This window comes from Sinohyriopsis cumingii, chromosome 8, assembly GCF_028554795.1.
Source record: "Sinohyriopsis cumingii isolate HCF-2022 chromosome 8, ASM2855479v2, whole genome shotgun sequence".
In the NCBI taxonomy this organism is placed as follows: Eukaryota; Metazoa; Mollusca; class Bivalvia; order Unionida; family Unionidae; genus Sinohyriopsis; species Sinohyriopsis cumingii.
The window spans coordinates 5617269-5640369 of NC_142968.1; the positions used below are offsets into that span (position 1 = coordinate 5617269).

General features: G+C 40.6%; 1 protein-coding gene and 1 long non-coding RNA gene across 6 annotated transcripts in view; one reads left to right on the top strand and one right to left on the bottom strand.

Annotated features, from left to right (window-relative positions):
* LOC149792888 (uncharacterized) overlaps positions 1-23101 on the bottom strand; it is a 277792-nt gene that overhangs the window by 42442 nt on the left and 212249 nt on the right. The gene's annotated exons all lie outside the window — the stretch shown is intronic.
* The window catches only part of LOC149792889 (uncharacterized), a 47878-nt gene continuing 37225 nt past the window's right edge, over positions 12449-23101 (top strand). Inside the window, exon 1 of one of the 4 annotated variants that reach the window (XM_089966697.1) lies at positions 12449-12543. Coding sequence is in view for 3 of the 4 variants with exons in the window: in XM_089966699.1 (XP_089822825.1) it covers positions 14716-14897 (182 nt within the window). In the remaining variant the exon portion in view is untranslated. Of the gene's footprint in view, positions 12544-12575; positions 12706-14215; positions 14898-23101 lie in introns of those variants that run through there. The other 3 variants (XM_089966696.1, XM_089966699.1, XM_089966694.1) reach the window with 3 other exon arrangements.

A 23101-nucleotide genomic window follows, 5' to 3' on the forward strand; every position in this document is an offset into this window, starting at 1 on the left:
AATAGCAAGCCGACTTAGCCGATGTCTCTCATTAGGCCAGCTACAATCGCGGCTACAAATATTTGTTTTGTGTCATCGACGTCTTTTCCAAATTTGCCTAGGTCGTGCCCTTGACTTCCAAATCGAGCAGCGAGTTAGTGCGAGCTCTGCAACGAGTGTTGAAACAAAGCGGTCGTCACCCTCTTCGATGGCAAACGGACAAAGGCACCGAATTTCTGAACCAAGCTTTCCAAAAAGAATTAAAGAAACGTGACATTCATTTTTTTACCACCGAGAATCCCGAAACCAAAGCCAGCATCGTGGAACGTTTTCAACGCACTTTGAAAGAAATGTGGAAATATTTTACGCATCACCACACTCTGAAGTACATCGACATCTTACCGCACCTGGTGCAAGCGTACAACCAATCTTACCATCGAAGCATTGGACGTGCCCCGCAAGAGGTGACCCCCGACAACGAAGTACTGGTGTTTGAGCGCCTGTTTTGTACGTCCCCGACGAGGGCTGTTCCCAAGAAAAGTTGAGTGTTGGCCATAGGAGATTGGGTGCGCATTGGCAAAACCAAACGCACTTTCGACAAAGGTTACTTACCTAACTGGACTACCGAATTGTTTCGTGTCACTGGACGAGTGCATGGTCGTCATCCTGCCGTCTATAAATTGGAAGACATGAACGGAGAAGTGCTCAAAGGAACGTTTTATTTGCCCGAGTTACAACGTGTCACCAAAAAAGAAGATGACGTGTACGACATCGAAATCATTCTCAAACGCAGAACCCGTAAAGTGGGCAAATGACGTGTCAAAGAAGTCAAAGTACGTTGGAAAGGATATCCACCAAGTTTTGTTTCTTGGATCGACGCTTCGCAAGTCATCGACTATAAAAAGAAGTGACCATCATGCCCTTTCACACAGACGAAGCTACGTCGACCATTCCTTCATGCAGTTTTTCTCTGCAAGATTTACAGAAACAAGATTTAAAGAAACAACCCTTGTGGGTGTGGTGTGGAGAACGTGTGCCTAAAACGCAAATCGTCTTTTTCTGCCAACTCTTCTTCGTGTATTGTGTCATCATGGCAGCCATCGCCAATTTGAGTTTTCAACAAGGAGACAAACAATTGTGGACCATTTTATTAAGCAGCTGCATCGGTTACCTGCTTCCTAATCCCTCCCTGAAATTCTCCTCGAACGGGAACAACGGGAACCTTGTGTCCAGTGCCAGTGTCAGACACCACTCCAACAACAACAACAACCCCATTTTGGGCGGAGACACGCTTCTGACGTCTAGTAACCCCTCAGACAGCCACAGAACTCTGGAATTATGAGTACCAAAACCAATTTTACTTAACCTTACCCAGTGACAGTTCCATGGAGGTCTTTCCCAACAACACGTTGTGCTGTTACACGGCTAAATTACCTCAGGGCATCCCATTAGATCACGAAGCCCATTGGGAAGTGGCTTTGATAGAAATGATTTACCCAACACAAATCAAAAACATCACTGAAACTCAAAACACTTTTGACGTCGAAATTCTGAACCAAACGGTGCAGCAAACCATGATGACCAGTAATCAACATAATCACTTCCGAAGGACACAGTACCCCGCAGTGGCAGTGACACTTCTCCTCCATTTTACGTTTATCATTTTAAAATTAACTCAGACCATTATTTTACTGGTCAACATCTGGTGGAGGCAATCGCTGACAAATTCCATGCAGCATTTGACAACGTTCTGACCGGACTAAACAAACGTGTCACCATTGAGTACCACAAAGTATCTCATCGTCTACTAATCAAATTTGAAAGTGAGGAAAATAGTAATCGTATTAAATTTTGCCCTGAATTGTATGACATTTTGGGTGAAGACCTCAATGTGGTCACGGATAAGGATACCAAAAGGATTCGCATCGCAGACATTGACAACAGCGGGTATTTTGCGAGGTATTTTCGTTTCCCGGTAGAACTGAACCAGGGACTCAATTTGATCTTCTTGTACTCCGATGTGGTGGAGTACAACGTGGTGGGACACACCTCCGTACCGTTACTGCGTGTCATTCCTTTCAAAGTGGATAGTACCACGAACAATAACCAGGAAGGTGGAAACACTTATCACGTCCACCGTGAATTTGTACATCCTCATTATTTGCCTGTCAGCAAGTCTTATTTAGACACGGTCAACATTGCTATAAAAGGAGATTTGGGACAAAATATTCCATTCACCAAAGGAAAAGTCACGGTGAAACTCCATTTTCGAAAACGGTTCTCTCACGACTCGTAGGTCATGTATCCAGTGTACCGAGGGGTTGCTCGACAGCGAGGACACGGTTTAGGAGATATGTTGAAATCAGCCTTTCGTTCGGTGGCTCCGGTGTTGAAACCGATGGTGACACGCGGATTGCATGCCTTGAAAGATGCCGCACTGAAACACGGTAAAGAATTTCTTCAAAATGTCATCATCGACAAACAAAACCCCAAAGAAGCTTTCTTGAGGTCAGGCAAAAATGTCTTGCTGCAAACGGATAAAGACCTTTTGGGTCGACAATAAACTCCTATAAATGCTCTGCACGCTACCGAGTCAGGCATTCAGCAAGGACAAGGCAGAACGAGACGACGAAGAAAATACCCTTTTACCAGACTTCACACTTCTAAAGCTAGAAAGATTAAGAAAAGAAAAACCGTTCGAGACTTAGACGTTTTTGATTATTGAGAAACAGCAACAAAAAAATGATGCACCGAGAGTCATCCGCCTGTTCCAAGTCGGAACTGGATCTGTTTGCCAAGCCCCCCTCCCCACCATGATGACGATGCAAGAATCCCAATGGGTGGAATTTCACCCCGTTTCCTCTTTGACAGATTCCGCTCCATCGAGTTTGAAATCAAGGGACAGTCCGAAGATTACATCGATCTGAACAGCAGTTACTTGTACTTGAAAGTCAAAGTTCTAGATAAGGATAATGATGGAGTAGAAGACGCTGAGAATATAGCTCCCGTCAACAATTTCATGCATTTCTTGTTCAGCTCAGTAGACTTGTACTTGAATAACAAACTGGTCAGCAGCAGCACGGATACTTACCCTTACCGCGCCTACCTGGAAAATCTCTTGACGTGCGGAATAGATGCCAAGAATACTCATCTCAATGCCTGTGTGCTATGGGAACCTGACGAAGCGACCAAGTTCGACAAAATAAATGAAAGCAATAGCGGCTTTGAGGAAAGACAAAGCAGAATCTTAAATAAGAAGAGTTTAGAACTGATGGATCGTTTGCATTTGGACATGTGGTTGCAAGAGAAATATCTGCTGAACGGTGTAAATGTTCGCTTCAGACTGAATAGCAGCAGTGCCGCTTTCCATTTGCTGGCTGATACTGATGCTACTAAGACTGGCAATCCCAAAAGCAAAATCGAGGAGGCCAAACTCTACGTACGACGCGTGGAAGTGTTACCTAAAGTGGGAAATGACATCAGTAACACGTTGAGCAGAACGACCGCCAAGTATCCGATACGACGCGTGGAAGTGAAAACGTTCACCATTCCCCGTAACCATCAATCCATAATCGAAGATCATCTGTTTCAAGGACAGTTACCCAAACGTTTAATCCTTGGTATGGTCAACAATGAAGCCTTCAACGGAGACTTCAATCAAAATCCTTTTGAGTTTAAACACTTTGGCGTGAAGAAAATCGAAGTCAGTCGCGATGGCAAGACCTTGTGTACCCGACCCTTCGAACCTGACTTTAGTGACGATAAGAAGAATAACTTGAGACCGTACTTGTCCCTGTACGAAGCTACCGGGCAGTTAGGAACCAACACCAGTCACGGTATTACGTACGACGATTACGCAGGAGGCTATGCTTTGTGGGCTTTTAATTTCACTCCAGACCAGGGCAGCGACTAGGGACGTTTCCACCCTATAAAATCTGGCCAGATTCGTGTGGAACTTCAGTTTGCAGAACCACTGGGCAATACAGTGAACGTCATCCTGTATGCAGAATTCGATAATACGATAGAAATCAACAGTTTGAGAGAAGTCATTCTAGACTATTAGAAGCCATCGAAGACTGTTATCCCTCTTTACCTAGTGAGGAAACTTTGAAGATGGAACGTGAGGAGACCGTGGAAGAGGAATCCCAAGACAAAGACGAAGAAGTTGTCATAATGAAGTCGAGATGGCCAGAACAAGAAGCTCATTTAGTCTCCTGTTTTGCCAAACACTTGGTCGAAACAATTACGGAATTGATCAAGAAAAATTGTTATGGATGTCAAAACGATCATCCCAGTCAAATTCAACACGATAAATGCCTGATGCTGAGTCAAGAAGAAAAATTGGACGAGTATTTGGACGAAGCTTGGAGTCTCATCTCGGACGAAGTCGTGTTGCACCAGTGGTATAAAGACTTGCGTGAACATTCTTGTCCACCATTAACCACTCAAGAGATCCATCGTATCGAATCCCTCCTGAATTAGAGGGTGGAGACGAAGCGAAGAAACGGTTATTTGTCAGACATTTTCAAGCAAAAAGTCAGGATCGAATTGATCACTTATTATTACCTGTGAAGAAGAAGAAGAAGAAAAAACCACACAAAACATGGATACCTGGGAACTTTATTACCTTTTGAACCACAGTTCGTACACTGCTTCTTGGAATCCCGTCGTCTGTGCTAAAGATGAACTCCCTCATCGCAAACCTCAAGACCATCAAGCTTATGTGATCAACACGGACGACAGTCATCTCCCAGGAACCCAGTGGGTAGCCGTCTACTTTCCTCAAGAAGGATGTGTGGAATATTTCGATTCGTATGGACTGGAAAACGATATCATTAACTTTATGAGACGAAATGCTCAGACCACCCGATTCAATAATGTGAAATTACAAGGCACAGATTCCTTGGTGTGTGGACAATATTGCGTGTATTTTCTGCATCATCGCAGTCAGGGCTATTCCTTTGAACATTTAGTGCATCAGTTTGATCCTCGTTCTTCTTCTAGAAACGATGTGCAAGTAGATAGATGGTTTTGTGACCATTATACTGGTCTTTTGTCTCAAGCTAGGAAATGTAGTGTCCATCAATCGCTTAATGACTTCCAACAGTGGAAATCACAATTTCATTCACAACGTTGTCAGCCCTGTCCAAAAACATGTGTTATTGAAGCAAATGTTTGGTATTTGAAAAAAAATATTTAATGTTATATTGTTGGATTATTGTTTAAAATGTTATAGTTGTTTGTTAGTGTTAAGTGATTTTGAATAAAAAAAAATGTTGTGTTTTGAAAAAAATGCCTTTGTGGTTTGTTTGGCTATAGGAATCTTGATTCATGCTCTTTGACTTCTTAATATCCCTCTCATGACACTCATTGAACGTTCCTGCTCGAAAACCGTATAGGGATGTTTTCCTTCACGTCCGCACTTTGACTTTAAAAACCGGGGTAGTTTCCAGTCTAACCAACAGTCTGCAGCGAACACAGAAGGAGTAACACCTAACAATGGAGCTAGCGACGGAGATACTAATCCCACAACAGGCGTTGACCGCAATCCACGGACTAGGTCTGAAGATAGCCTCCGGCTGGAGCTTACGAGCTCAACATAAGAGAACAACACTCTTATTGATATGGGAAGAAAAAGAAATAGAAGAAAGAAGAATTAGGCCCAGGTCTCGACGTGGAGGGAAGAAACAGCAGCAACAACAGAGGGAGCAGCAATTGCAGACCCAGTATGTTAGCAGTCCTACCACAACGAGTACCACAACCAACATAAGCCAGCAGCCGACAGTCCTGAATGTACAACCTACGGTCAACATTAATAGATCCCAGACTCTGACCAAGCTGCAAGATCAACTATAACCTTGTCGGATATGTTGGAAAGGCTTAACAATCTGTTAGGCCCAGCAACCCTGACCCCCCAGGCAATACTACCTGAAGAACGGCCGACGACATTGCAGCCGACTTAGAGGTATCAACATCGACCGAAGATGAACAAAGCTCACCGATCGAAGAATGGGCAGCGGAGGTAGCAGAAACAGAGGAAGACGAAATCGACCCCCTAGTTGAAAAGTATACGCAAATGGGACTTGATCTACCGCTGCATAGTACTAAAATTGCCGGACAGTTTGTCAGAGCAGTCCAATACGTAGCGTTTCGATCCCTGGATTCTTTTCAACCCAGACCATCCCAATGGGGCTTCGGAATCAGAGTACTCCCTCAACACTACAAACAGGCCTTTACTGGATACCCACCCGGCCAACTGACTGAAACCGCTGCATACATCGCCACCCACCACGATTACCTGTTTCCGGATATCATCAAACATGAAAAGAGAACAGCTGAACAAATCGTACGATGGGAAGAGCGGCGTGGCACATTCCGGGAGTAAAAAAGAGAGCCCTTCTAAGGGCTCCAAAGATTGCCTATAATTAATACATAGAGACCCATTTTGACTAGGGTCCCTTTTTGGTTAACTCTTTTTAACAAACAAATTGATTACATTGGTACCGCCGTCAAAACTCAAGACTAAATTTTTTTTATCTATGCGTGAAAAAACTGATACAATAAGTCACATTGACTTACCGATTGGTATTTTTTATTCTATTTTTTACAAGTATGTACACTACGTACACAAAAATTCAAACTTGTTCGATCAAAAGTTATTCAAAATTAACAACTCTTAAAATTTGATTAATTACAGAGGTGGCTCACACACCATTGGTATTACAATAGTCCATTAGTATAACTGGACTCGATTTGAAATAAGTACGGGCTGGCGTTTCGGGAAGTACACAACATCCAGGCCTGGCTTGCTGAGCACCTTTCCTCCTTTACCACGCTCGGATTTCGTACAAAAGTGGCAAGATGTGGAACGATTTCCACTTGCCACAAGCCCAGGTGTCCTAATGTGACGTCAAAAGCTGGCCAATGGCAGCTGACGTTACATACTGCTTGGGTTGACACCTGGGGCACTTAATAGCTAACTGAATAGATGAGGTGTGTTTGTACTACTCCTACTCATATCTTAGGCCTTACATTTAGTTCGGTTGGGCACGCAACTACCGTCTACGAACTAACGGCCCAATCAAAAAGTACTCTCTGAGTACATAAATGCCTGAGGGGTGCGGCACCATTCCTTCCCTCAGGAGTAATCAAAAATTGCACCGTGTGCAAACAAAACAGAGGTACATGCCTATTGCAGGCGAACACCTCTATAATTCAATTCAACAACAAACAACAGTCTAACCATTCATTGTCGACTCATCCTCCTACGAAGATGTGCTCCAAACTAGCTAAGCTAAACGAAGCCTACGTGAATTTGCATAGGGTCAGACACAGTCTGGTACCGAAGGCTGAAGAGATAAGAGAATGTGAGAATGTTAAAAGTCACTGAAGACCTAATAGAAGAGCTCTTCAGAGAAGAAATTAACAGGGAGAAAGAAGAATGGACAGAGAAAAACAGACTTCAGAGACAACAGCAACAACAACAACATCAACAGCAGCAGCAGCAGCAAGCTGAACCTGACAGAGGCTTTGTCGATCGTCGTATCGATACCAAAGAGTTCTTCTTCTCTTTCCGAAGAAGCAGACCTATCGTAAGATCGCCCTAGCTTCAACTTCACGCAAGCAAAAAAAAAAAAAAAAAAAAAAAAACAGCCCTTTTCAGGGCTACCCCAATCTCTAGAAAAGAAATAACAATCGATTTGCCAATGTGTGTATGTAGAGTAGTGTGAAAATAAACACTAACTCTTTTTTTTCTAGTGTGAGTGTATGTGTTTGTGTTTGTAAGCGCTAAAGTAGATTAGTGTGGATAGTAGATTATGATCATGTTTTTTTGCTGTTTGACGTGCGTAGATAGTAGATTTTGGGTTTGATTTGACTGGTTTGCGTATGTGGATAGTATATTATTAGTTTAATGAAATGTTTTAGAATAGTGATGGGTAGTATAAAAAAGTGAGTGAGTGTTTCTTTTAAGTCCGCGCGTTGTTTGGTCATGACCTAGGTAATATAAATTTTGTTTTAGGGGATGTTTTCCTTCACGTCCGCGCTTTTAGTATAAATTGAAAATCGCTCGGCAGTCTAGCTACCCTTGTTGATCGATCAACACCATAATGAACACCAGACTAGCTAAACTTCTAGAACTCCAGATGCACCTGGAGTATGCCAGGCGCATACTAAATGAACTGGTCGCGGAGGCCATCGTCGAAGATGGAAGGATGAAAGAGGAGGAAAGAAGAAAAAAAAAGAGAAGGAAAAGGAGAGAGGAAATTGAGCTAGTTACAAATAACCAGTATGTACTTTGACCACAAACACCAAGATTGAGCTAGTTACAAATAACCAGTATGTACTTTGACCACAAACACCAAGATTGAGCTAGTTACAAATAACCAGTATGTACTTTGACCACAAACACCAAGACTGAGCTAGTTACAAATAACCAGTATGTACTCTGACCACAAACACCAAGATTGAGCTAGTTACAAATAACCAGTATGTTATTGACTACAAATATTACATGAGCTTATTATTAAAAAAATTGGACATCGACCATAAAGAAAACCTGGAGCTAGTTATGATTAACCAGTATGGACATCGATCATAAGCACCACATTGAGCTAGTTACTGAAAATCAGTAAGGAGTTTGACTACAAACACGACCTTGAGCTATTTACGAATAACCACTGTGGACATCTACCATAAACACCACCTTGAGCTAATTTCAAATAACCAGTATTGACATTGATTACAAACATTACATTGAGCTAGTTACAAAAAACCATTATGGATATCCACCATAAACACCACCTTGAGGTAGTTACGAATAACCAGTATGGACTTTGACCATAAACACCATGTTTGAGCTTTATACAAAAAACCAATATGGTTGTTGACTACAAACACTACATGAACTAGTCACAAATAGCCGGTTTAGACATCGACCCTAAACACTACCTTGAGCTTGTTCCGAAAGTCAGTATATAGACATTGACTACAAACACCATGTTGGGCTATTTTTAAACAAACAGTATGGACACCGACCATAAAGAGCACCTTGAGCATATTTCAAATAACCAGTATGGATATTGACTGAAAACGCTAGTAGCAAAAAACCAGGATGGAAGTTGACTACAAACACCACCTTGAGATAGGGACAGATAACCAGTATGGAAATCTAATATAAACACCAGCTTGAGCTAGTTACAAATAACCTGTATGTACTTTGACGACAAAACACCACGTTTGAGCTAGTTACAAATAACCAGTATGTTCGTTGACTCCAAATATTACATGACCTAATTAGAAATAAACAGTTTGGACATCGACCATAAAGAAAACCTGGAGCTAGTTATGATTAACCAGTATGGACATCGATCATAAGCACCACATTGAGCGAGTTACTGAAAATCAGTAAAGAGTTTGACTACAAACACCACCTTGAGCTATTTACGAATAACCAGTATGGACATCTACCATAAACACCACCTTGAGCTATTTCAAATAACCAGTATTGACATTGACTACAAGCACCACCTTGAGCTTGTTAAAAAAATCAAGTTTGGAAATCTATCATAAACACCACCTTGAGATAGTTGCGAATAACCAGTATGGACCCTACCTTGAACTAGTTATGAATAACATGTTTGGACGTTGACTACAAATACCACCTTGATCTAGTTTTGAATAACCAGTAAGGACGTTGCCTACAGACACCACATTGAGCTAGTTACAAATCCAATATGGATATTGACGAAAACACCACATGGAGCTAGTTACGAAAAACCAGTATGGACGTTGACTACAAACAACACATTGGACATCAACCATGAACACCACTTTGAGCTGGTTACAATTAACCAACACGGACATCGACCATAAACACCACATCTATACACAAATAACCAGTATGGACATCAACAACACCTTGCAATCGTTACGAAAAGCCAGTATCGAATTTGACTACAATACACCACTTTTGTGAATAACCAGTATGGACATCGACCATAAACGCCACCTTGAGCTAGTTACAAATAACAAGTGTGGGGATCAAACATAAACACCACCTTGAGCTAGTCTCGAATAGTCAGTATGGAAAATCGACTATAAACACCAACTTGAACTAATAACTTATAACCAATAACGACGTTAACTACAAACACCACATTGAGGTAGTTACAAACAAACAGTACGTACGTTGACTACAAGACCCTACATTGAGCTACTTACGAATAACATGTTTGGACGTTGACTAACGAATAACCAGCGTAGACATCGACCATGATCACACCACCTTGGGTTAGCCAGAAATATCCAGTATGGCCGTCGACCTTGAACATCACCTTAATTTACTTACGAATTACCAGTATGAACGTCGACCATAAAAACCTCCGTGAGTTAGTTACAAATATCCAGTATAGACATTGACTACAAACAACACCTTCATCTAGTGACAAATAACCAGTATATAATTTAAATAGAAACACCACGTTGAGCAGGTTACACATAATCAGTATTTACATCGACCATAAACACTACATTGAGCTAGTTACGAATAATCAGTATGGATGTTGACTACAAACACCAACGTTGAGATAGTTAGAAATAACCAGTATGGATTTTGACTATATCCACCACCTTGAGCTAGTTTCAAATAACCAGTATCGACCATAAACACCAAGTTGAGCTAGTTACAAAAACCAAGTATGTAGGTTGGCTACAAATATCACATTGGGTTAGTTACTGATAACTAGTATGGACGTTGACCACAAACATCACCTTGAGCTAGTTACAAATAACCAGGATGAACGTTGGCTCCAAACACCACCCTGAAGTAGTTACAAATATCCAGTATGGAAGTTGACCATAAACACCACCTTGAGGTTGTTGTTGCACACGATAGGCTATACATGGTGTCCAGAATTAATGGTGGAGGAAGAACCCGGGAAAACCCCGGAAAGAACCACCAACTCACGAGAAGCTACCGGCAAGCTTTCTCACATACCCACATTTGCCGAATCCGAGACTCGAACTCACGCAGACAGAGGTGAGATGGCAGTCATCCGTAACGGAGAGCGCTTTAGACCACTTGGCTACTCGGGGCCCCCCACCTTGAGGTAGTTACAAATTCTAGTATGGACATTGACTAATACACCACAATGAGATTATATGAATCTAAGCTAGGTTTTGCACCGAGATAACGATGTGTGATGTGATGTGATTTGGATTTTTAACGTAGCTTTAACAATTTTTCAGTCATATCGCTACGATGTCTGCTATGTGGCTGTTTATAATGATGTCTAGCACTGGAGCATCATGCCGCAGACATGTAGCATGATGTCCCACCCAGTCACATTATCCTGACACCGGGCCGACCAGTCCTAACACTAACCTCTTAATGCTGAGCGTCATTTTTGTAAGTCTTTGGTATGACTCGGCCGGGGATCGAACCCACGACCTCCCACATCCGAAGCGGACGCTCAAACCACTAGACCACCGGCGCGGTACCGAGATAACGAAATAACAGTGAAGGAGGTTATACTTTTTTTTTGTCCCCACGAGGAATTTTTTCTGCATTTGTCTCGCCAAAATTCGTTTCTCAATTACAATAATATTACCTTACAGTTTTGCAAGTTAGTTAACAGAGTCATGAATCAGAATTGTTCATCATGCACTGCTATTGCTTTCATCCTACATAGAGGTAAACAGGTTGAGTACATGTTTTGAAAATCAAAATAGTTATCTAGCTATACAGGAATCTAGCTATACAGGAATCTAGCTATACAGGAATCTATACATGAATCTAGCTATACAGGAATCTAGCTATACATGAATCTATACATGAATCTAGCTATACAGGAATCTAGCTATACATGAACCTAGCTATACAGGAATTTCTTCAAAAAGAGAGAAAAAAACTCAAGAAAAATTTTATTTTTGTTTGGTGTTGGAAGTATTGTGCATCGAGCTATTGTTGATCAAAATACAGTACTGCTATTTATACGAACGAGAGCTATCGGGCGACCTGTCGACCCTAAGAAAACATATTTTGAGTAATAGAAAAAAGAAATATAAAACCATTTGATATTATTACTGCACTAGCACATTTTATCGAAGGATATCATATGAAAATAGCAACAAGTAGGCTAATTGATATTTTTATCCTGAAAATTTGAACTTTTATGAGTTCTAATTTGGTAAAAGTTATATTGTAGGTGTCGATATGATACATTACAATACTGGGAATGACTAACGTACAGCTCTAATTTGGTAAACGTTATATTGTAGGCATCGATATGATACATTACAATACTGGGAACGACTACCGTACAGTTCTACTTTGGTAAAAATTATATTGTAGGCATACATTACAATACTGGGAACGACTACCGTACAGTTCTAATTTGGTAAAGGTTATATTGTATACATCGATGTGATACATAATGTTCTTGGAAATTAATCTTTTCTTACTTGGAAATATACAAAGTAATGCTATTACTAATGCAATGAAACGCAACATGGAAATCTTCTTGTGGAATATCGTGTGGACCAATGAATGGACCACTCTGATTGGTAAGTACATAAATTTTCTCTTGCTTACAATCCTCGATTTGACTGGTGCTGTGTGGGGGTGTTTGACAAATGTTTGAAGAAGGCAGGTTTGATATAACACATTTATAGTTGTTGCAGTCTTTGCGGTAGCTCTTGTGTGGATTTGGAGTTTTCAATGTTGCGGTAAGTGATGTTTATGATTTGTTTGCCTGGAATAGTCTTTCCTGTTATGGTTCATTCCGTACACAGCATCTTGAATTTTATCTTGTATGTAGCTAATTAGCTTAGTGTCATTAAACGTAGATTAACAGTACTTAATTCGTTTCACACGAAGTATTTAAAACTAGTTAGGTACTTTATTCTACATTTGATGGCGCAGGCCTGAAAATTTACAGAGTTAGGCCGACAGAAAGGATAAAATTAACCATGCTGTATGGAACGAACTACAGTTTCTAGCATAATTGTAGATAGTTCGGCATTTTGTGCGTGTGCTTGTCTCTTTCTCTCAAAATGTTTGAAATGGTGTGTTCTCGAAGTTGGAGAGACCTTAAGCTGCTAAATATAATGGGTTCATTAGAGAGCACTTTACTTCATATGGGTTCATTGTAGAGCACTTCACTTCATATGGGTTCATTGGAGAGCACTTCACTTCATATGGGTTCATTGGAGAGCACTTCACTTCATATGGGTTCATTGGAGAGCACTTCACTTCATATGGGTTCATTGGAGAGCACTTTACTTCATATGGGTTCATTGGAGAGCACTTCACTTCATATGGGTTCATTGGAGAGCACTTCACTTCATATTGGTTCATTGGAGAGTATTACACTTCATATGGGTTCATTGGAGAGCACTTTACTTCATATGGGTTCATTGGAGAGCAGTTCACTTCATATGGGTTCATTAGAGAGCACTTCACTTCATATGGGTTCATTGGAGAGCACTTCACTTCATATTGGTTCATTGGAGAGCATTACACTTCATATGGGTTCATTGGAGAGCACTTCACTTCATATGGGTTCATGCAAGACATGATCATCGTACAACACGTCATTCCTCCACCTGCGTTCTGTGACAGGAAAATACAAACATGTTTTGAATAGTGTGTGTGCAGCTCGGCAGTCTAGTGCGTGCACGGACGGGTACGGCCGTCCACATCATATGGCATTGCTCTTCATGTATGTTTATTGGAGAGCACTTCGAATGGGTTCATTGAAGGCATGACCATCTTACAAGACATCGTTCTTCCACTCTCAAACATTTCTTGATACTGTGTGCCATTTGACACAACGTGTGCAGGACTGGTGGTGTTAATGGGGACATCAGTGGCCCAATAAATGAATTCGGGTGAACTGTGAAAATTCTGCAACCGTTGAAATCATTAACAAAGACCGATCCAAAATACCTGTTATAATGAAAATGGTGTGCTGCCAATGGACAATTCGTTATTCGTTAATCAGGCTCGCCATTTACATGGCAGGGATAATCTTATAGCTGATGCTCTCTCTCTCTCTCTCTCTCTCTCTCGATCCATCGATTTGAGATCGAGAAATGCCGGTACTTGGTGCCCAAAGCAGTTCGAACTCCAGTCGTGTGCCTCCTCCGCCCCCCCCCCCCCCCCCCCCGCTACAGAGTTGATGCTATTTTGACACAGTGTGTGAAGGACTTGTTTTATTTATTAGTGGCCAATATTACTAGGTCAGTGTACAGAAATAGCTTCCAATGTTTGGTGAATTTTTGGCTATGTCAGGCATTGTTACGCCTGTTTACTCTTTGCCCGTACTTTCAGACGATGATTTGATTTATTTCGTCACATACTGTCTTTCAGGATGTGACATTTTCAACAGACAGATCTATGTTTTACTGACATTTACTGACATTGCCATTTTAAACAAATGGACCCATTTTGTGCTAGTATCAAGATTTCATTCTTTCGGAATTCGTGGTTGTGCCCCGCGTCCTGTATGGAGTAGTAGTTGAGTCAGCGGCGGCAAGGTACTTTGGCTGGAGGTCATGGGGGAAAATGCTTCTTTATTTCATGGGCTGTCCGTTTAGTAGGGAACATTTTTCTGTCGTACTTGAAGCTCCTGTTGGCACGCATGGGCTATGATGAGCAAACACTTTTCTCGTTATTCGTTACGTATTGGAGCAGCCACAACTGCATCTGCAGTTGGTTAGGAGTACCGTCCAATCATGTTATACGCGCTACATCAGAGCTCACTCTTACTGACCCCTTTCTGCTCAGGAACAGTGGTGTACATACATTTAGTATCGTGCTTTGGACACCTGTACTTCCAAGTGGATTTTCACATTACAAACTGGCATAAATTTGGCATTTTTCTCCCAGTCGGAGACTCACGAGCTATACTAATAAGGTAATGGACATGCCTGTTAAATACATTTCTTTCAGTTTTAAATAGGAAAAATATAAGAATGTTTTCTTCATGCTGGGATCAGCCTACCTCTATTCCATGAATATGGGATCAACCCAGAATACACACTTATGCTGGGATCAGCCCAGAATACACTTTAATGCTGAGATCAGCTTAGCACTGATTAGGAATAAGTCTTTTACTTTCAGATTATAACCCATGAGTAGCCCCCACACAGAGCCAATTTTTTTTTTAAATATGGAAATTAAGTATTGATGTTATTTTATTTATGAATTTGATATTGTAGAATATTGGTAATAATTAATAGTGGCATGTTTGAGCGAAAGGAAGAGACAGAGACAGAGAGAGAGAGAAATGTATATACTCATGTATCCTATATTTTTTTTTTACACTGAATATCCTAAATCATTTCTCGTACAATTAAGTATTGTTTTGTTGTTCATTAAATGATAATTTATTCAATTTTAGTTTATGCAGAACTTGATGATCTTGAGTTATTGAAAGAACACAATGCCAGTGTTCCAATGGGGTTTGTCTGTTAATGACCATTTAGTGAGGATTTGGTGGTGTGGTAAGATGATGCAATGCCAAATTATAAGGCTTAGTCGGTGGCTAACATTTGGATAGATATGTACCTTGAAATCGAGAGGCAGACAGGGAATTATGCAAGAGACTGTTAATAGCCTCTTGCTGTTTTCACGGGGCTTATTGGGGGTGGTGGTGTGTGTCCTTATGGTTGGCATTGACAACAGATTTCAAAGACCCAATCAAATTAGATAATCTTATGTAACATTCCATGATCATATAGAGTACCATGTGATCAATCAATTCTCTGGATTTTAAAATGTACATGTGACAAAGAATGTAGAGTTTCACTTCTCTGGCTTTTCAAAGGTACAGAAAATGGATTTTGAGTCTCCGCATCAAACTGTTCTTATGGATATGTTCTGGCCCGCCACCACGTCAGCTACCACCCCTTAATGAGTACATCGTGGGTTGTGCCCTTATGTTGTTCGTGCGCATGGGGATACCATGGGATAGGATATTTTTTTTCCCCCAATCGGATACTCCTAAGCTATACTAATAACGCAAAGGTCATGCCCGTTAAATACGTTTGTTTTACATTTTTAAACAGGGAAAATATAAGAATATTTTCATCATGCTGGGATCAGCCTAGTACTATTCTACGAATCTAGGATCAACCCAGAATACATACTTATGCGGGGATCAGCCTAGTATAGATTTAGTTAAGATGGGATTAGCCCAGAATGCATTAGCATGCTGGGATCAGCCTAGCACATATTCTACTTCGGCTGGGACCAGCCTACAATACACTCGAATGCTGGGATCAGCCTAGCAGAGATTTTACATTAGTTGGGATCAGCCTAGCAAGTCCTCAAAAGCTGGGGATCAGCCCAGATTCCACTTAACACCAACTATCCTTGAGCTGGGATCAACCCAGAATACACTGTATTACTGGGATCAGCCCAGGATAGATTTACTTGAAGATGGGATCGGCCCAGAACATGCTCGAATGCTGCGATTAGCCTAGCACAACATTTACTTTAGCTGCAATCAGCCAATAATACACTGTAATGATGTGATCAACCTAGTACCGATTGGGAATCAGTCTTTTCATTGAGCTTGGACCAGCCTAGTACCAATTCTATTTGAGCTTGCATCAGCCCTCAGCCCATAATAAACTGTAATGCTGAGACCAGCCTAGTGCCAATTCTACCTGAGCTTGCATCAGCCCTCAGCCCATAATAAACTGTAATGCTGAGATCAGCCTAGCACCGATTGGAATCAGTATATTGCAATGATCTGGGATCAGCCTTGGACCAATTTTTTTTGAGGTGCATCGGCCTCAGCCAAGAATACACTGTATTGCTGGAATCAGCCTAGCACTGATTGGACAACGGGGTGGGGGTGGGGGCTCTCATTTTATATGTTTTAATATCAAATTCAATTTGGCATCCCCCCAGTTGGATACTAATAAGGTATACTAAAAACGTAAAGGTTATGCCCGTTAAATACATTTCATTCACAAATATAAATAGGATAAATAAAAGAATATTTTCTTTATGCTGGTATCAACCTACCGCTATTCCACGAATCTGGGATCAACCCATAATACACTCTTATGCGGGGATCAGCCTAACATAGATTTAGTTAAGATGGGATCAGCCCAGAATACATTAGCATGCTGGGATCCCCCTGGTACATAGTCTACTTAGGCTGGGATCAGCCCAGAATACACTTGAATGCTGGGATCATCCTTGCACAGATTTTACTTGAGCTGGGATCAGCATAGCACCAATTTTGTTTGAGCTGGTATTAGCACAGAATGCACTATAATGCTGGGATTAGCCTAGCACTTATTGGGAATCAGTCTTTTACTTTCAAATTCTAACCAATGAGTAGCCCCCACAGAGAGAGCCAAATATTTTTAAAATATTAAAATTAAGTATTGATGTTATTTCATTTATTAATTGATGTTGTAAAATATTGGTAATAATTAATATTGGCGTGTTTGAGCGAAAGGGAGAGAGAGAGAGAGAGAGAGGAATGCATATACTCATGTATCCTATATTTCTTACAATGCATGTATTAAATCATTTCTCGTACAATTCAATATTGTTTTGGTGTGCATAAATTTCGAGTTATATACCTGCTGTTGCTGTTGTTTGACTTTAAAACTACCTCGCCAGGCATAGCAGAAGACAACAAGGGTTAATTCGTTTAAACAGTAGTTCCTAGCGCGTTGACACCATGACTGAGACGACCGGACTGAGATAAGGAAAGTAAGGTTACCAGAAAAGCTAGATTTCTCTGTCGCATGGGTGAAAACACTAAAAATATGCACTCTTTATAAACATTATCTGTAGAAATGTAAAGTAGAATGTTTTGCACCTCTGTATCATTGAGTTTGTTCATATTGACAAATGGTCAAGATAAACATATTGACCATCAGCTATCCATTTATGATAATTTAAATGGACATCCATTATTTAGATGTATTATCAGCAATAACATTTGTGCTATCCCATTTGTGGTGCCAAGTAGCTTTCTCAATGAAGTCACGTGTTTCGCTAATTGATAGAAGCAATATTCTTTTCATCATATGGTTTCCATGTTTCATTAAATTATGTTTCGAAGTTTCATTATCAACTGAAAATTTATCGAAGTTACAGTGGTAACCTTTTCAGAGGTAAGTCGTTACTTTGCGATACAGAATCTACTAATAGCATGACGTCACTATCACGATTATCCTTTTGAACCTTCATTCCCCCTGCGATCCATCCCATCAGCGCTCGTGGCATTGGGAGTGTAATGGGACAGGAAAGGTCCGATGTACGCGTCTCCTCTCCCCATGCATACATTACGATGCAAATTATAGAGTCAGACTATCTGGACTTTGAAGAAGAGGATCCTGGTAAGTTGGCAGATGAGAGGCCAGTTTGTTACCACTCCGATACAATACAGTACTTCGACCTCAGTTGGTGCTCGACGTCAGAAGGACCCGGGCTATAGGATAAACTGGTGACGACTTTGTCACTATTTAAAATACATTAACGAAACTCCAAAACTCTAATACATGATTGCAGTTCTTTAAACTTCCACTGTATAAAAAACCAGTTGAAACAAAAATGTTTCTGTATGATTTCAAATCTGCAAAAACCTTAGGTTTACAATAATCCATTCGCTCCCAGAGCATTAGTAGTCTGTTTCGACCGTAGCCATGGTACGTTTATTTTGAGCACTTATGCTACAATACATTAACCTTTTGTAATGACCTTTGGGACACTGGTCACTTCCCGCCATTAGGATCAGAAACAACATTGATATTGGTACTTAATACTGATAATGACCATACTGGCCCCTCAAGCCATCATCCCATATCGCAAAACAAACTCTATTTGAAAAAAGAAATAAGGAACGAATGATAAATGATAGACTCATCAGGATATTTGAATCCTACGAGATTCTCCGAGATTTTTGTGTGGATTTAGAAGCCAGTGAAATACAAACTGTCCATTAACTTAGACCTTAAATATTATGGAAACATTGATAAAGCGGGAACATCGTAACTATCATTTCGAGGAAGAGAAAACATATAACACCAAATAGAAATGCGGTATGCTGAGAGACTAACTGAACCTAGGTGTAAGGGTCCGCCTACCTACAATCGCATATGTTTTTAAAAATAATTTAGAATTGAAGGGAAAATTAGCTACCACACTTTGTGAAAGCTATCCTCTGGATAGAGGTGTACCACAAGGTAGAATAGAAAAAGAACAAAATGTAATGTCTTAATCCACGGGCTGCTGATTGTTCGCCGATGGCTTCTCGGATCAAAGAGTGTGCACCCGATTTGTCATCAGATACAGGTAGGTTTAAATAGGGGTACAACATTTTTAGATAAAAAAGAGATGGCAATTTTCCTCCTCTAAAACCTTTTTCATGCATTTCTGCCGATTACAAGGACTTCGTGATGAATCCAGTCTTTATGTCGGCTTTCTTATCCATGATGTGTATCAGACCAAAGGTTATGGCTTACTATTGACTGTGATAGAACTTTGCTACCGCATATTTTAAACATTTTGGACAGATGTTAAAATTCCCCTTTATGAAGACATTCTTCATGTGGACCAAATTTAGGCTGTATTATAATATATCATAAGATAGACTTTTGGACATTGCAAAGGTCAGCAGTTTCTATAACCAAATTTGTCCCTATAGTTTATGCGTTGTATATATTCTATTGTTATCTGTTTCTTTATATATGCCTTTGCGACATTTTCACTTATTTACTGAAGTAGTACACGCTTTACGGAAAGTAGAATGCGTGCGTGCTGTAATGGCATGACGATTGTACTTTGCTACATTTGTGTATTCCCTTATAGGACGAATATCATAATCGGCATCCTGTTGTTTATTCCTGATAGTGTATATACTGAGTATTTAATTGAATATTCCAGTGTAAGATCATTTGATGTCTCAAAACAATACTCGTGATATTTTGCAATAGGAAAAGAAGTCACGCGCGCTTAAAAATCAAGAATATTATCAACTCTATGTTGATAAAATCGTTTCCGTGAAACTTAACTTATACAGTGTTGTGCGATCTTTTCCAGTGTGTTTCGAAGTGAATTTCTTGTTTAGTCGATAGGAGAACTTTAAAGAAAATATGTTACGGATGTATTACCAGTAGTGAAGTGGGATACCCTACCGACAATGGGAATTAGCATTCCAGACCCCCCCCCCCCCCACGGGACAATCTGGCGACAATGGAAAATTAACATGGAGAAAAATCGTGGGACAATCTGGCGACAAGGGAAATTAACATGGAGAAAAAATTGTGGGACTGTTTAGCGACAAGGCAAATTAACATGGAGAAAAATCGTGGGACTGTTTAGCGACAAGGGAAATTGAACATGGGATTTTTTTTTTTTTTTTTAAAAATAAAAAATAAAAAATTTAAAAAAAAGGGTAGGCAATCGAAAGTTATTCTCTTTTCGAGAAATGTGGGTGGCCCTGAAAAGGGCCTTTGGGTTTATGTTAATATTAATATTAACATAGATGCCATCTGTCACATCTTCTTCTTCTTCTTAAACTCCTTCTAACTGCAGGTCCATACACAAGTACCCTCTTGAGACATCCTTGTCTTTCTATGTAAACTCTTCTCATCCATAGACTAGTATCTGTCCTATCAACAACAGTCTACTTGGACCGGACATACATGAGCATGTCCGTCCTAAACATCATTGAAGACACAAGGGTGGATGATTCAACTGTGGTCCACATCTTGAGGCGACGAGAACAGGTGAATCAATGCAGTGAACTGCGCTTATTTATAGGTAGAGGAAGGATAGAAACGGATTGAGTTCATTCACCAATCCGAACACGCGTTACAGAATTCAGTCAGCCCGCATCCAATCCGATGAGAGCAGTCTGTGACGTCAGTTGGTCTATATAGATTCGCTAGCGCCTGTGTGCAGTCAATCTATGCGACAGTGATTCAACATGACGGAAACTCAGAAAACGATCCATTGGGGTGCACCAGCAGTGGAGACCGCCCAAGGGAACCCGGACTTACTTTCAGAAGAGGTAAATTGGGATTTTGTGGACTTTCTTACCTCACAAGAATTTGTTCCGGAACCTTCGTTACCTTCTTCATTACCGCAAGTGGAGAATTTTAGACAGAGACAGAAAGAAGAATTGGAGAAATTTATACAACGACAAAAGGAAGCGGAACAAGCTTTTCTCCTACAGCAACAGCAGCAAGAAGAAGAGGTAAGGAAAAAAACAACAAGAAGAAGAAGTAGCAGCAAAGAAGCAAGAGGGTGAAAATCAAACGGTCACGGTACTGTTGGACATTTTAGCGGAGTTAAGAAGTCTGAAACAAATGTATCAGACTTCTTTATTACGACCGAAGAGAATACGACCTTCCCGAACTAAACACGTTAACCCTGTGACTAAGCCTACCGTACCACCCTTAGTGATTTCAACCCAATCATCATCATCATCAACATTACGCAGTCCAGAAGTAGGCCTTGGCCGTGGCAAAGGCTTAAGACAGTTAAAGTTGATTGCTTAAACTCACCCCTACACCAAAAAATAAAAAAAGGCCCTTTTCAGGGCCACCCACATTTCTCGAAAAGAGATACAATTTCATTTGCCAATAACTCAACAAAAAAAAAAAAAACCATTTTACCCCTATAGTACGTGTCTTTGTATGAGTGCGTGAGTGTACGTTCTTATTTTAAAATCAAAACTCAAAGACACTTACCTTATATAATTAATTTATTCTTTTATCCATTGTTACAATCCAATTCACAATTCACAACAGAACACTTTAAAAAGTTCATTGACTTCTGTCTCATTGTTTACTCTCTCTGTTTTTTAAATTTCTTCACTGTCTTTTCCTCTTCTTCCTCCTCACTTTCTTCCCTTCTTCTTTTCTTCTCCTGTTTCTTTTTCTTTGCCTCTTGTGAATAGAATTGTCTTCTTTCTTCCTCTGGAGAATCCCTCTCTTCCTCTGAAGAGTCCCTCTCTTCTTCTGAAGAATCCCTCTTTCCTTCTGACTCCTCTTGTTTCTTTTTTGGGCAATCTGGAGACCAATGTCCTTTTTCTTCACAATAATAACAGGTATCTTTACTTTTGTCTTTTCTAGCCCCTTTTTTCTTTTTTGACGGTCTGGACACTCTGAAGACCAATGCCCTTTCTTCTGACAGATATAGCAAGTATCTTGACTTTTATCTCGAAAGGAAGGAGAGTAGTCCGTCGGCTGGTCTGAAGAGAATTTTCTAATGACCCCTCGCAAAGCTCTGATGAAACGTTCGATTTGGCTAGTCCCTTCCATCGTTGTGCTCGGTTAGAGAGTGAAATGAATAGTGAAAGGACAAGACACACACCCTTTTATATACGCTGGTCTGCCATGACTATAAATTAGTCCATGGTGTTTAAACTTGAGTCATTTGACGTTTTGCACTAAAGATGAAACGATCCTATTCATTCGAGAAGAAAGAAGGAGAAAGTAAGAGGCAGAAAAGTGATCTATCGCCTCGTACCAGGGCTGAAGTCTTGGCACAAATTCATGCCAGTGATTTTGAAGAGGACCTGAGTGAACCAGAATCCGAACCCTCTAAACCAAGTTTGCCACCCTTAGTCAACCCTGAAAAATACTATTCCATTCGAGAGACGGAAAAGCGCTCCTCTAGAAAATTTAGAACCATGGCTTAAAAATACACAGTGAAGTTTAAAGATTTCAAGGCTGAAGTACCGTTAGAGAAAGCAGAAGTGTTCATCACTGGGGTGTGGGATTCTTTGCTCACTGCACTCAAGCGACAATGTCAACCCAAAGAAGACGATCGCTTGAGACTTTCCATACAACACGACGGTTTGAAATCCCCTGTTTGGATCGAGTTTAGCACCCCTGCAGAATTGACTGCTTCCAAAGTCATGGACAAGATTCAACACGTACACCAATCTAATGACCAGTTTGACATCACCGATGGAAAAGCCACACTGGACATGACCCACGTCTCTCCTCCTCAAGGGACTGGACGTAAAAAGATGTTATTGGTGGACGACCGTCGCAACACCAAAACAAGTCTCGTCCGAATTAACAACCCACTAGACCAGATGTGTTTAGCCCGTGCCATCGTGGTGGGATGAACCTA